The sequence below is a fragment of the Leptonotus elevatus genome, chromosome 13 (assembly GCF_054856555.1).
Source record: "Leptonotus elevatus isolate MCC_2025b chromosome 13, RoL_Lele_1.0, whole genome shotgun sequence".
In the NCBI taxonomy this organism is placed as follows: domain Eukaryota; kingdom Metazoa; phylum Chordata; class Actinopteri; order Syngnathiformes; family Syngnathidae; genus Leptonotus; species Leptonotus elevatus.
The window spans coordinates 3,268,159-3,283,044 of record NC_141251.1 but is presented as its reverse complement, the minus strand read 5'-3'; the positions used below and the strand labels follow the sequence as shown (position 1 = coordinate 3,283,044).

The following is a 14,886-nucleotide window of genomic DNA, read 5'->3' as shown; positions in this document are numbered from 1 at the left end:
GTGAGATCCGCGGCATCTACCTGATGTCATTTTTATATATTTTTTTGAGTCGTGCACATGATCATTTTCACAGTTTGTGACCTTGGGCTAATTTAGATTCGATGCTTCCTTAACATTGTTCAGAATAGGACCAATAATATGTAGAAAGATCACTTCCTTTGTCATTTTTATTGACCTGCTGGGGCACATTGTATTTTTCTTTTTTCCAGAGGTGATGCAAGCCAGAGGACAGACTTCCAAAGGCGAGAGAGCGTCACACCAGCACCCTGTTCATTTCTTCCTCAAGGTTTGCTTGTGATCACATGCAAACGAAGACCCACCATTTCTAATGGAATCGTTCTAATATGGAATCCTTACCATTGATGCTGTTAAAATTTGCAATTCTGTCATCTTAATTAGTTTTGCTCAATGGTTGCTACGGGTAACCCCCACCATGAAAAATCCTTTGTGGCTGTGTAATTTATTTAGCCAACTCCGAAATCCATGCGGGCATGTCGATTCCCATCATGACATCGATTAAAGCTTCCCACGCCGTTGTGCCTTCAAAGCAGCGAACGGAAAGAGATATTTGAACAGTCATGCCTCACATCTCGTCACGTCGCATCGCTACAAATACGCGCACTCACAGTCATGCCGGGAGTCTTTGCCATTGGTTCACGATTGATTTCCACGCTTTATAGAGCACTTTGTAGTGTAATGATGCATAAAAGTTTTTAAATATTTATAGGTGACAGGTGTCAAGTGAAATATGATATGATACATTTTTTTGCTTATTTACCCCTTTGACAGGTTATCATTCCACTTTTGGAAGAATATGTGAAAGGCCATCGGCTGTATTTCTTGTCTGTGTCGCTTTCTTCGGACGTAAACGGAAGCCACGCCTCCAGAAAGGAAAAAGAAATGATTGCAAGGCATGTGTCAACCCCATGAAAACCGTTTACAGATTTTGTTGTTGTTGTTGCTGCCAATTTTCATTTGTTCTTTTGTGCTTGTGTTTCACTCCTTTTGCTTCATTTTCTTCCCTCTCACATCCAGCCTCTTTTGTAAGCTTGCAGCTCTTGTAAGACACAGGCTCTTTCTCTTTGGTAAGAACCGTGTGGAAATAAGCTTTTTTAGTCTGACATCGCTATGCCTTTCACTTTTGTGCTTTCCAGTCATATCCGGCTACCAGTGATAAATGTGTTCTCTACATATACGTTTAATATTGTCACCTAATATCAATTTTGTGTTGTTGTTTTTTTGACTTCAGGAAATGAAACTTCAGCTGTCACAAGCTGCCTCCATGTTTTGGCCCGGGCGTTGGATGCCAGGTAGCACTTCACATCACTGTCACCATCAATCCATCCATCCATTTTCAATATGGCTTGTCACACTGACGCAAATCCAAGCTGACTTTGGGGGAGAGGCAGATTCAATCACACTTCACGTTATAGACAACAATTCACACCTGTGGACTATTTGGAGTTGTCAGTGAACTTAACTCGCAGGTTTTTTGGAATGTGAGAGGAAGATGAAGAAAAGTCACGCTAGCTTGGGTAATGCATGCAAACTCCTTAAAGTAGAGCCAAGTCAAGATTCAAAACCGGACCCTCTCGAATTGGAGGCAAAAGTGATAACCTCTGACACCATGAGGCTTCTGTCAGGTTCAGTCAACCTAGAACATTTAATAAACAATAGACAAGGAAGGAAGACAAGAGACTTAGATTGTTTTTGCTCGCGAGGAGAACGGACAGAGATGTGTTACAAACTCCTACTGCCCTGAGGCACACTCTCCCGAGCCATCTCTTTTTTATTTTCTGACAGGGCGTTCCCTAGTTACACAGCGTTGCTGCTCTAAAGGGGAGGGGAGACACAGGAGCAACATTAAAACCATCACGGATATGAGTCATTGTGCAGATAATAATGTAGGCGTGTTTTTCTTTGGCACTGAAAGTTCAACAGTTCAACCGCAAAATGTTTCAGCCGCTATCTTTTAATAAGGGCACAGTTCCTGTTTTCCAGCTGCAAGAGCATGAGTCATGCTTTGCAATACTATAAGAGTAAATATGGGATAACTTATGTACAGCTTCCCACTCCTGTCACATCCGGGCCAAAAAAAAAGCATTCTCTCTCTTGTTACATAACCACTTTTAAAGATGCTGGCTTTATTGACCCATTTAACATTTAACAAAAACATGACGCTAGGAGATTAGCAACTAATTGATTTTTGCCAATGTATCCAACACAAGAGAAACATTTTCTTACACTGCTTATTTTGCAACAGTATTTGTTTCATTAAAACTCATTCAAACCCCAAAACGTATAAGGATGTTTTTAATACTTTGTCCTTCACTCCCAAAAACGTATTTATACGTTTTGTTTGTTTTTTATGCTAGCGCATACAGAAGGCTTAGAGTTAGTTAAAATCTAGTAAAACAGCCGGGAGCGAAGGGGGTTGCTTCAGTGAAAATGGCTGCGAGTGAATAAGCACAATGTCAACTGGTAATCAAACACTTTTTTTGTTGTCTTTTCATAATAGAACCTTAATAAATTCAGGCCCCGAGTCCATCCAGGAGTCTCTGCATTCGTTCTTCGAGGCGGCCGCGTCTGATCTCGAGACGACCGTGGAAAACCTGTCAGCGACTTCGCTTTCGTCAACTCAGTGTCGCAGTCAACAGGCGAAAGGTGTCGCCAAGGTTCTCAGCTACACCACCTCCGTGCTCCTCCCCGCGCTCACGTCCCTCTTCCAGCATCTTGGCAGGCAAAACTACGGTGTTGACCTCCTAGGTGAGAGGAGAAAGCAGTGTTCATGTTATTCCTATGGAAAGTCTATTTGCCACTGCAGCTCAATTAATTACACTAACGTAGAAAAGTGAATTTATTTCAGCAAATCAATTTAGAAAGGGAAGCTTGTAGACAGTGTACAAAAAATGGACATAATTTGAAATCTGATTGAACTTTGTGCTTGAAATTATAGGTTTCAAAGTTCAACAAAAAACTGATCAAATAGTATATAAAACGAATGGTTTTTATAATCATTTTCATAAAGCGTCCCAAATTATCAATATTTATTTAATTATTTATTTTGTGGCATGTACAAATCTGTTTTCCTGCTGTTGTGTTTGTACTTAATTTTCTGGAAATGTATAACAAATGGACACTGCATGGTCTCGTTTGACTCTTCCACAATATTCTTTACTAACACATAAAATGCCCTTTCATTTCCAATGAATGTCTTTTTTCACAAAAAGCAAAAAAGTAATATTTCATTTTAAAACCAGTTTTTATGTATGTCATTTAAATTTGAGCAAGAATTTGCTAGTCTACAAGATGTCACATTCTTACAATGTAAGTTCATTTAAATAAATAAATAAAAATCTTACATAATTGCATTTTGTTACTTGTAAACTAACAATCATCAAAATTTTATATATATATATATATATATATATATATATATATATATATATATATATATATATATATATATATATATATATATATATATATATATATATATATATATATATATATATAAAAACTTAGAAAATCACATTGTTAAAAAAAAAAGATAATTTGCAGAGATTACCAGCTGGTTTGCATAGCTTTGAAGCCAGCTCACATTAAGCAGCTCAGTCCTGGCCACAGAGCAGCCTGAGCCTTTTGTCTCCTTCACTAATATGATGACCTTCCACTGGGATCATCCATTTCCTGCATCAGCACTCGTCTCACTTGTCCATTTCGCTGTGATTGTGTGGCCTCACCTTTCCCTCCCTCTCCGTCCTTGGAGTATGTCTCTTATGAGGATTTAAGCGGTTTAAGTGTCGCGTGGTCTTTTCCAGTGGGAAGCGTGCAGGCGTCCTGTTACAGGATCATTAACAGCCTCTACTCGCTTGGCACCAGCAGCGCCGTCTACATGGAGGGGTACTTCCTTTGTTATGTAACACATTCCAATGCATTGAAAGGCTGTGCAATATTGTTATTACTTGATCAAAATGCTATCAGGCTATTTTTAACCCGAGGAACGTAAATGGTTATTTGAAGACATTTCCTCAATGTGTTATTAGGTCAAGGAATTATCAATTGTCAGTTTTCTATAGCGTATATCCTTATTAAAGTGGTGGGTGAGCTGGAGCCTATCCCAGCTGGCAAGGTCAAGGTCCGGCGGAGTGGTCGGTCAGCCAATCTTGGATTCGAACTCCGAACCCCAAAAAACTCTGAAATGTGGGGCAGACATGTAAAACCACAGCTACACTGTGCTGCTTGTGCAGAGTTGCCCTTCAAAAGTGCCTACCAGACTTGGCTTTTTTTCTCTTTTTTTTTATACCCAATTAATGTTTCATTCTAAGAAGTCAAACGAGTTACTGACTTGCCAACGTTGTTTACTTTCAATTTCTACAGCAGCTTTCTGTATTTAAGCAGCAAATAAGTTGAGCCAACGCTCATTATCTCCCTAGTGCAATCATTCTCAAATAATTGGGGGGGGGGGGGGGGATTTCTGTGGTTGCGATGCTTTACACAAATAGCAATTGCAATTGCACATACACTACAGTAGGTGGCAGTGGCGCTTTTATTTATTTTTCGTATTTCAGGCAAATTGTTGCCCAATCTTGTGACAGATTAAAAAAAACATGTTAAAGGGATTCTTTGTAAGTTGATCTATAACGTTTTTCTTTTTGAGTGTGTGTGTAAATAAGGATACAATGTAATGCAGAGGTGAACAATTTTTTTGTCAAATAGTACTATTTTTAGTCGTGATTGTTGAGATTGGAGGGTGTGAAATGTCTTCTTCTCTAGGGCAACAGAAAATAGAGATGCACTCCACTACACTCTAAAATTGCTTTAACTGGTAACACAGAATTGAATTAAATTAATCCAAAGTAAATATATTAAGTTTAATTAACTCGTAATTTTTTTCACTCATTTTTTTATTTTCAATTAAAAAAAATATTTCATTCTTTAAAAGAAATCAAATTGAACAAAATTATAATGATAATTAATTCTAATTAATCAATTCTCTAAAAATAATTGTTGAACCAATTTAAGAATTAAATTTAAGATTAAACAGAATTGTTGACAAACTTAATAAAATTGCTTCAAGTGGTAACACAGGAATAAATTTAGTCAATCCAAAGTGAATATATTAAGTTTAATGAAGTCATAATTAATTAACTCATAATTAATCATGAGATGACAATAAACAAATTAGGTTCATGGAAGATTCCCGCGAGCTGAAGTTTTGGAAGAAGATACAAATCAGTCATATCCATGTGTGGCAACATAATTACCTAATGTTTGGCACGTCACCATCTTCAATGTTGGGATTGGCCCTCCAGCTCCCCCACAACCCTAATGAGGACAAAATGGTGGATGTACTCTAATAAAAGCGTGTTTCCATCCAGGCAGAGGCCGGCAGCAGGTGCTTGTCTCGCAGCGCTGACTGCTGCGTTTCCTGTATGTTTCCTGGAGCCAGCCATCAATCAAAACAACCCTCACTCCATCTACAACGCAATGAGTAGATCTGAGAGAGATGGTAATCCATTCCAAATGTGCGCTACTTATTTTCGACAAAATTGCTTTTCCTTTTCCTCCTTGGACTAGACCTGGGCTTGCCAGATGATGTGGAAGAAATCTGCCCTCGTCTGCCCTCTCTGGAGCAAGCGATGGGGGAAGCGGAGGAGCTGACGGACGCCGGCGCCGCCGCTCGGCAGGCCCAATATGTCCATGTCACGGACGTCACGTTGCCGATGCTGTGCGCTTACGTGTCCCGCTGGTGGCGAGACAGCCCGGTCCTCACATCTGTGACTCCTAAGCACGCCAGCGACCTGCTGGGGCACATTCTGCGAATTATCCACAACCACGTGGGTGCGAGCCAGGCTGACTGGATGAAGCAGCTGGCAGGTAGTTCAGTTTAGATTACTGCTGATGCTTCACTGAATTTTTCTTCTGCACAAGTTGTTTTTTGGTGAAACAGTACTGAATGTAGTTTATGAGTTGTGTGCGTCTCAGTCCATTCCCAGCCAATCATCGGCAAAGCCCGTAATGAGCTACTGAAGAGCCACTTCATTCCTCTAATGGAGAAGCTGAGGAAGAGGGCGGAAAGTGTGCTGCTCGAGGAGGAGCGTATGAAAGCGGAAGGTTGCGGCGCTTCCGAAGCAGAATTGCACATACAGGAGAAGTTCACCGTTTTGGTGCGAGACCTCTACGCCTTCTATCCCCTCCTCATCCCCTTTGTGGACTCAAAGCGGTAAGATTTGCAACTACGGAGCTTGGAAAGGCAAGGCTCAAATTTTGCTTTTCACATCAGTTTTGTGGCCTGTGTGTCACGTGAGGTGCGGAATTCGGACCCAAACCGGGAAAGACACTAGGGTTGGCAACAGAGAGTTTTTATATACAAAAATACAAAGTAAGGATAGAGAGCAGGGCTGGAAGAATTCACTTGACGGAGAAATCTTAATTGACAAACCTCGATTGGCTGGATGCATGGAAGCAACCTCCAACACATGCAAGGGCAGTGTGCAATTCTATATAACAGAATCAAAGCTTATCTGGCAAAATAAGAGTCACAATTACAGGAACATGGCAACTGACAACATCATCACAAGGAACGTAGCTACTGACAACTTCATTACAAGGAACATAACTGCATAGCAACTAACAACTTCATCACAAGGAACATAGCAACTGGCAACTTCATTCTCACAAGGAACATAGCAACTGACAGCTTCATCACAAGGAACATAACTGCATAGCAACTAACAACTTCATTGCAGGGAACATAGCAACTGACAACATCATCACAAGGAACATAACTGCACAGTCATAGTATTATGAACGCTTGTCACAATGTGTAAACATTTTCATCACAAGGAACATAACTGCATAGCATTTAACAACTTCATCACAAGGAACATAGCAACTGGCAACTTCATTATCACAAGAAACATGGCAACTGACAGCTTCATCACAAGGAACATAACTGCATAGCAATTAACAACGTAATCACAAGGAACATAGCCACTGACAACATCACAAGGAACATAACTGCATAGCAACTGACAACTTTAACATAAGGGATATAGTAACTGCATAGCACTACCAACTTCATCACAAGGAACATAGCAAGTGACATCATCATCACAAGGAACATAGCAACTGACAGCTTCATCACAAGAAACATAACTGCATAGCAACTGACAACATCATCACAAGGAACATAACTGCACAGTCATAGTATTATGAACGCTTGTCACAATGTGTAAAAAATTTCTGTTAAAATGAAAACGAAATGTGTGGTTAATGATGTACAGTAATGTGAAAGGGCAAGTGATCTAATATATAACAAAGCAAAGTCGTTAAATGTGTTTCTGTTTATGCAAAAGATGAGCAGGATTTTTTTTTTCCTGACTACCCTAATGTTAAGCGAATAGTGAACTTAAACAATTGGTATTTATAGAACATTTATGTAGTTGTTATAACCGGCCCCAAAATGGCAACCAAAACTAAAACTCTTGTATGAAACTTTTCTAGGCACACAAATATGTGTTTGTGTTATTTCAATAGCATCTTTGGTCAATCCGTCTCAGGGCCCTTTGGCAGCAGGAGTCGAACCCTGATGCTGAGCAGCTGTTCAGCATGGTGGCAGAGGTCTTTATTTTTTGGGCCAAATCTCATGTGAGTTTGTCAAACGTTGTCATCTTTTGTCACTGTCTGTTTTGGAAAGCCACTGCGTCTCGCATATCACATTTGGCGTCGCACTGCAGAATTTCAAGTGGGAGGAACAGAACTACGTGGTCCAAAACCAAATCAACAATTTGGCATTCTTGGTCAATGAGAACTCATCAAAGGTGAGTCGTTATTCACAAGCGGACGCCGGACAAGCGAAACGGCGCCGCAATGTCATATCATTCCGTTTGCAGCTCGACTTCGAGAAAAGAAGGATGAAGAGGAAGGGTGATCGTTATTCCGTGCACACTTCGCTCGTTGTGGCTTCCGTGAAGCGACTTCTCCCGGTGGGGCTGAGGCTTTGTTTTCCCAGCAACGAGCGTCTCATCATGTCGGCTAAGAGCGCTTTCGCTCAGGTTGGTTGCAAATGTGGGCGTCATGCCAAGTGATGGCTGCATGGGGAACGATTACCAATCTATTCCATAATGGATCATTTTCAAAAGAAAACAACAACTGCGGCAATTGTATTTTTTTTTTTTTTAGCATTTCAGCGTTCTGCCTTTGGTGTGTTTACTGTAACATTTATTGACCAGGTAGCATTTAAATAGTCAACAGCTTCAATATGATCAAATGTGTCCTGTGGGTCTTGCCACTCGCCTACTCATGGACCAGAAAATAAATTGTGAAATGGGACACATGAGGCAATCTCATTAACATGCAACACAATACTTGGTCATCATAATAGATGAGAATACATACTTTTAATGTACTTACTGTACAGTCATGAATATGAAGTGAACCGGAGTGTTTTTTTTTTTATGTACTATATTTATTCAAACTTGTCCTGTTTGCTTTTCACAGAAGAACACTGAAGATGAGATTCGTGACTGTGTGTCTAAATATTTACATTCTCGTGGTCAGGTAAAGACTGTCATTTAATTTCAACCCTCCTGCTATGTTGTAGGTCAAAAATGACCCACTTTCAAGTTGAAAAAGAACAAAACTTGGCACCAACAGACAATTTAAAAAAAGGCTCATGATGACATAATTGCAATGAAAACGCAAGTTAACAATGATCTATAACAATATTTTTTGGGAAGGTTTTTGAACATTCAGCGTAGCCTGGGTCCAATTGACCCATTTTAAAGTTAATTACAAACCTACAAATATTGGATTGCAATATGAAATGCCATGTCAACAGTCTATAAGATTTTTTAAATTTTAACATACAGTATGTGCGATGAAAATACTTCACTCATTCACTCCCAGCCATTTTCATTAAAGAACATGGGACCTACCAAAAGAAAGATTAGAGTCTCTTCTTTCATCAGAAAAAAAGGATATTTCTCTCTTTTTCCATTATGCAGCAATTAGCATGAAAATATAGCTACGTTTCATTATTATTCACAAATCTGTTCAAAACACTGGGGAAAAGAGCTTGTTGCAACCTGGCCCTGGTTGATCTCTTACACTCTGCTGCCACCTGCTGGATGTTTTTTGTAATAACTACCATTACCTTAAGCGACCTCTTCAGATCAGAAGCTGCATCAAAGCCTTCTGTATGGTCTTGCATTAAAAAAAAAAAAGTATTATTAAAAAAAACATACAAATACGTTTTTGGGAGTGAAGGACAAAGAATCAAAACAACGTATTTACACGTTTTTGGGTCTGAATGAGTTAAAAGGTACACATTAGTTTTTTTTATTGTGAAACTTCTCATCAGCAGACAATGAAAGTTGTTCACTTTCAATTAAAATGGTTAACAATAGGTTAAATGTTTTTATAGCAATAGAACACAATATTCTGTGGACCAGTCAAAATCCAGTCAAACATCCGGGAGCGAAGGGGGTTGCTTCAGTGAAAAAGGCTTCTTCCAGAGAATCCAACCTAGCAGGAGGGTTAACCATGTTGCTACTACTCTGAATTTCACTGCACATTTCTTTTTTTTTTTAATGTACCCACATATACTGTGTGTGTGTGTGTGTGTATGTGACAAAATGTCCCCACTTGTCCTTGAGGGTTGTGTCTTTTGAATGAAGCGCATGTGCCGTCATCCTGCATGCGCGCCGACACGCCCGAGTAGGCGCGATTTTCGATTCAAGCAACAAGAGTGCCGTTAATTAGACTTTGGAATGGTCTTGTAGCCGGTAAAATCCATTCTTCCATCGCGCCGTGACTTGAATTTGTCACACAATACCAAAAGACGCACCACGCGCATGCACTGTTAGTTCGCTCCCGTGTCAGCAAGTACTTTCCAGTGATTGCAATTCCAGACGCTCGCAACTGAATAAATAAATGTGCGCTCTTGTTTTTTCCCCTCCACGAGAAGTCATCAACAAGCTTGCACAGAGGCATCTTTAATTCACAAGCCCAGAGTACACTTTGCCCCGCCGCTGACTTGAAGGCAACTGTGGACAAGATCCTGGGACTTGCTCGAGTCCTCCATTACCTCGATCAGGTGAGCGCTTAATGGACGATAATGGGGAGGTTGCCATGCTTAAGTCGTTAAGACTTTATCAGTAATTGTCTTTGAGTGCTGCTGATTATCTTTCTGGTCTCATGTATTTACTTCAAATGATGTTTTGAATTCCAAGAAACGAGAAAGCAATGCTTTCCCCTCCTGATGAATGTTACTGAAGTCATTCACGTGGCTGCATTTTAAACGTGCGCCAAACCTTTTTTCCCTTATCCATCTTCGATTGTGCGTTCAGGTGGAACATCCGCACAAGCATAAAAGAGCAACGTGGCACAAAGTCTTGTCCAAGCGGAGAAAGCAAGCAGTCGTGGCCTGTCTGAGGATGGCGCCTCTTTACAACCTGCCCAGGTACAAACACCTGCTGGATGCTGTTTGCCTGTTATTGCCTGGAAGCAATAATTGTGTCCCACCTGCTTTCATTGTAGTCATCTGTTCACCCTGTAGATATTTTTAATAATTATGGATCAAAAATGGACCGGTCCACTTTATGGGTCAATTTGACCCAACTTTTTGGGTTGTTTTATACACAATGACTTTTTTTTTTTTTTTTTTTTACCCAAGTAAAGGATCTGACCAATATTTATGAGTTGTTTTACACTGTAAGACCCATTTCTTGACTCAAAGTTGCGTCAAATAGAGGATGTTTGACCCAAATGTTTTTAGAGTGTATCCCACTGTTCTTTTTTTTGTCATTTTGTGGAACATTTGCACTAGTTTTGTGTGCTTCTTGAGCTTAACATTGCTTCTCTTGACATGATTTTGGTGAACTAGTGGTTAGCATTTCTGCCTTGCATTCAAGTGCTCTGGGTTTGAATCTTGCCTCAGGCCCTACACTCTAAAAACAGTTGGGTCAAAAGAAACCCAATTATGGACCGGTCCACTTTATGGGTCAATTTGACCCAACTTTCTAGGTTGTTTTATACACAATGACCTTTTTTTTTTTTTTTACCCAAGTAAAGGATCTGACCAATATTTATGAGTTGTTTTACACTGTAAGACCCATTTCTTGACTCAAAGTTGCGTCAAATAGAGGATGTTTGACCCAACTGTTTTTAGAGTGTATCCCACTGTTCTTTTTTTTATCATTTTGTGGAACATTTGCACTAGTTTTGTGTGCTTCTTGAGCTTAACATTGCTTCTCTTGACATGATTTTGGTGAACTAGTGGTTAGCATTTCTGCCTTGCATTCAAGTGCTCTGGGTTTGAATCTTGGCTCAGGCCCTACACTCTAAAAACAGTCGTGTCAAAAGAAACCCAATTATGGATCAAAAAGGGACCGGTCCACTTTATGGGTCAATTTGACCCAACTTTCTGGGTTGTTTTTATACACAATGACCTTTTTTTTTTGGACCCAAGTAAAGGATCTGACCAATATTTATGAGTTGTTTTACACTAAAATACCCCTTTCTTCACTCAAAGTTGCGTCAAATAGACCCAAGTAGAGGATCGGTCCATGTTTGACCCAACTGTTTTTAGAGTGTATCCCACTGTTCTTATTTTGTCATTTTGTGGAACATTTGCACTCGTTTTGTGTGCTTCTTGGAATTCTTGAGCTTAACATTGCTTTTTATGACATTATTTTGGTGAACTAGTGGGTTAGCATTTCTGCCTTACATTCAAGAGCTCAGGGTTTGAATTTTGGCTCAGGCCCTACACTCTAAAAACAACAGTTATGGATCAAAAATGGACCAGTTTAACAAAACTTTCTGGGTTGCTTTATACAAAAATGACCCAATTTTTTTGACACGAGTAAAAGGATCTGACCAATATTTATGAGTTGTTTTACACTAAAAGACCCATTTCTTCACTAAAAGTTGGGTCAAATAAACCCAAGTAGAGGATCAGTCCATTTTTGACCCAACTTTTTTTAGAGTGTACTATATGGACTTTCCATGTTTTTCCCACATGCATGTTCGCTTCATTGAAAACTCCCAAGTTGTCCTTAGGTGTGAGTGTTAGTGTGAATGTGGCTCACTTTTCGCAGCCTTCCTAATTCAGGGATATTTTTGGGGGCAATTTTTCGCATTGCATTTTATTTATTTATTTTACAGTAGTTTACCTATTTTTATTTTATGAAGATTTGAATATTGACAGTTGTTACAACAAGAGAGAAATGTACGGAAATGAAAATGCATGTCTGAGAAAAGTTTTTATAAGCTGTGTGGTGAAGGGTTTTATAGCCTTACAACACTTTTGATAAATGTAAAAAAAGACAGCTGACTACTTTGCGGATTTCACATATTGCATGTTATTTTTTGCAACGGAACCCCAGAGATACACGAAGCAACACTGTCCTTAGCAAAAGTCAACTCTGATCAACTCCGGCTCACCGCGAAAAAGAAAAAAGAATGGATTGATTGAACATTTATTTTGGACCAATTCTGTGACAATCTGGAGAAAGTGCACTCTATGTTCACCCACTTGTGTAACAAAATGCACGGGGAAAAATCCGGCGTCAACAACCATGAGCAAACATGGTGCAATTTGGGCAAACAGTGGCTTAAAAGCTTATTTCTATGCTGCCTGCTTTTAAAATCGGCTATTTGCATGCGCCTCATTTAAACAGGAGCCTTTGCCAGTGTTGGGTTTGCTGTCCTCTCAAACGTCCCTTTCACTTCCCAGGCACAGAGCCGTCAACCTGTTCCTCCAAGGCTACAACAAATCCTGGATATTAGCTGAGGAGCACACGTTTGAGGAGAAGCTGGTGGAGGATTTAGCCGTAAGTGACTTTTGCATTTATTCTACGTGGCATTAAAGACTTTATTTTGAATTCATATCAACAAGGGAACTCAAAATCAATGGGAAGAGATGTTGAAATATGACTTGTTTTTCTTTATTGATTTTGCATCCTTTTTTTTTTTTTGTATGCTGTCGAATGAATTGGATGACCGAGCACTCTATAAGTCACTCTCGTAGGCTTTCCCCAAAAAAGTACAGCAAATGGAGAACGACGTCATTTCTTGTCATTATTTTTCACAGAAGCTCGGCGTGACGGAGCTGACGGGAGGAAGCCGAGACGAGGAGGAGAGCGATGGCGCCAAAGTGATCGATCCTCTCCTCCAGCTCATCACGCTCTTCGGTTGCACTGCCTTGACGGAAAGGAGGTGCTGTCATCATGCGAGATCCCGCAACAGTTTCTCTCCTTTTCCTCACATTTTCTGCTCAGCTTATCTCTCCACTGATATCAGCTCATGTGCCTTCCCTTCTCAGTGATCTTGGAATCGACTGGCTCTATGTTTCCTACGTGGAGATAATGGCCAAGGTAACAGGAGAGCGTGCGGGCTCAAGAAAAAGGATTCTGAAAGGGATACTTAACTTTTTACTGCTGGAAATTGGTATATTTTGTTATTATTTATTTAATATTATGATTTAACTTGTAAACGTTAGGTAAGCCGTGATTGGTTGTCACCTGAGCGACTTAACACGTGTGATGTCATTTTCAGTCGACAGCAAGTAGCAAAATGCTTTTTTAAAGGTGTTAAATGTACATGAAAAATGACCTTACCAAATTCATGAGAAGCAAAATGTTTTTACTGCTAAAAATGGCAAAATTAGTAAAGTATCCCTTTAAGTGTTGTATCGGTCCTCATGGGAATTGTGAGTGTTTTTAGCTGGTTGTCATTCATTTTGTAGGTCTTTACCGTCTTAACTCATTCTATGCCATTGACGGCTATAGACGTCAAAAATTCATTTTAACTATTTCTATTAGTAAATTTTTTTTTCCCCCACTTTTGTTAACAAGAGTATGAAAAACTTGAATTTTTTATTGTACATTTAGAACAGATATGAAATTTGTAATCAATTGCGAGTTGAAGTCATGCGATTAATTACAATTAAAAACTTTAATCGCCTGACGCCCCGAATAATATTTTCTTTTTCTTTTTTTTATTCATTCACTGCCGTTGACGGCTATAAACGTCAAAAATTAATTTGAACTATTTCTATTAGTTTAACATTTTTTTCCACTTTTGTTTACAAGAGTATAAAAACCTAGAATTTTTTATTGTACATTTAGAACAGATATAAAATTTGTGACTAATCGTGAGTTAACTAATGAAGTCATGCGATTAATTAAAATTTTAAAAAAATGTATCCCCTCTTGCCCCTAATTTTTAATAATCTTTTTTTTTTTAAATGAATTTATGGTAGTGTTATTTATTGTTTTTGTGATTTACATCACCACCACCTGTTTGTCCTTGTAGAGCTGCCATAGAGAAGATGACGACGAGGAGCAACAGGAGCTGCAAAGTTTTGAAGTGAGTCAAACTCCTTAACGGATGGTAGAAAATTTTAGGAAAAAAAAGAAAACTATTACTTCAAATAAGCAAAATTATCTGCCAACAGAACATTTTTTTCTAACTTAAATTTACCTGAAAACAAAACTTGTAAAGCAAAATAAGCAAATTGAGGTTACATTTAAGAAATTAGGCCTATATCTTACTTAATATTTCAGTTTTTGCAGTGTTGTCTTCTATGAAAAGGTGACTAAAATGGTCCCGTTTGTGTTCCAGGAGAAAGAGCTGGACAAGCAGAAGCTGCTGTACCAGCAGACCAGGTTGCATCTTCGTGGAGCTTCCGAGATGGTCTTGCAAAGCATCAGTGCCAGCAAAGGTACGAGCTGAAAAGCAAGTGGCAAAAGTCAAGCATTTCAGAAAATGTTTGTTTCCTGAGACGATTGCTATGAACGCCTTTCCTCACGGTTGCATTTCGCTCGATTGTATTCATGATGCGTTTTGGAGTGAGTGCTACATTTTCTGATTGTGATG

At 39.3% G+C, this 14,886-nt stretch overlaps 1 protein-coding gene across 4 annotated transcripts in view; it reads left to right on the top strand.

Moving 5' to 3' along the window:
* The window catches only part of ryr2b (ryanodine receptor 2b (cardiac)), a 103,969-nt gene that overhangs the window by 45,466 nt on the left and 43,617 nt on the right, over positions 1-14,886 (top strand). For 2 of the 4 annotated variants that reach the window (XR_015096854.1, XM_086092751.1), the window contains exons 61-80: positions 210-286; positions 790-911; positions 1,036-1,085; positions 1,250-1,310; positions 2,519-2,766; positions 3,822-3,903; positions 5,382-5,512; positions 5,581-5,880; positions 5,989-6,226; positions 7,566-7,653; positions 7,743-7,826; positions 7,899-8,060; positions 8,506-8,565; positions 9,974-10,102; positions 10,356-10,468; positions 12,743-12,839; positions 13,100-13,224; positions 13,331-13,382; positions 14,323-14,376; positions 14,632-14,731. Coding sequence is in view for 3 of the 4 variants with exons in the window: in XM_086092751.1 (XP_085948877.1) it covers positions 210-286; positions 790-911; positions 1,036-1,085; positions 1,250-1,310; positions 2,519-2,766; positions 3,822-3,903; positions 5,382-5,512; positions 5,581-5,880; positions 5,989-6,226; positions 7,566-7,653; positions 7,743-7,826; positions 7,899-8,060; positions 8,506-8,565; positions 9,974-10,102; positions 10,356-10,468; positions 12,743-12,839; positions 13,100-13,224; positions 13,331-13,382; positions 14,323-14,376; positions 14,632-14,731 (2,373 nt within the window). In the remaining variant the exon portion in view is untranslated. Of the gene's footprint in view, positions 1-209; positions 287-789; positions 912-1,035; positions 1,086-1,249; positions 1,311-2,518; positions 2,767-3,821; positions 3,904-5,381; positions 5,513-5,580; positions 5,881-5,988; positions 6,227-7,565; positions 7,654-7,742; positions 8,061-8,505; positions 8,566-9,973; positions 10,103-10,355; positions 10,469-12,742; positions 12,840-13,099; positions 13,225-13,330; positions 13,383-14,322; positions 14,377-14,631; positions 14,732-14,886 lie in introns of all 4 variants that reach the window. The other 2 variants (XM_086092755.1, XM_086092754.1) reach the window with 1 other exon arrangement.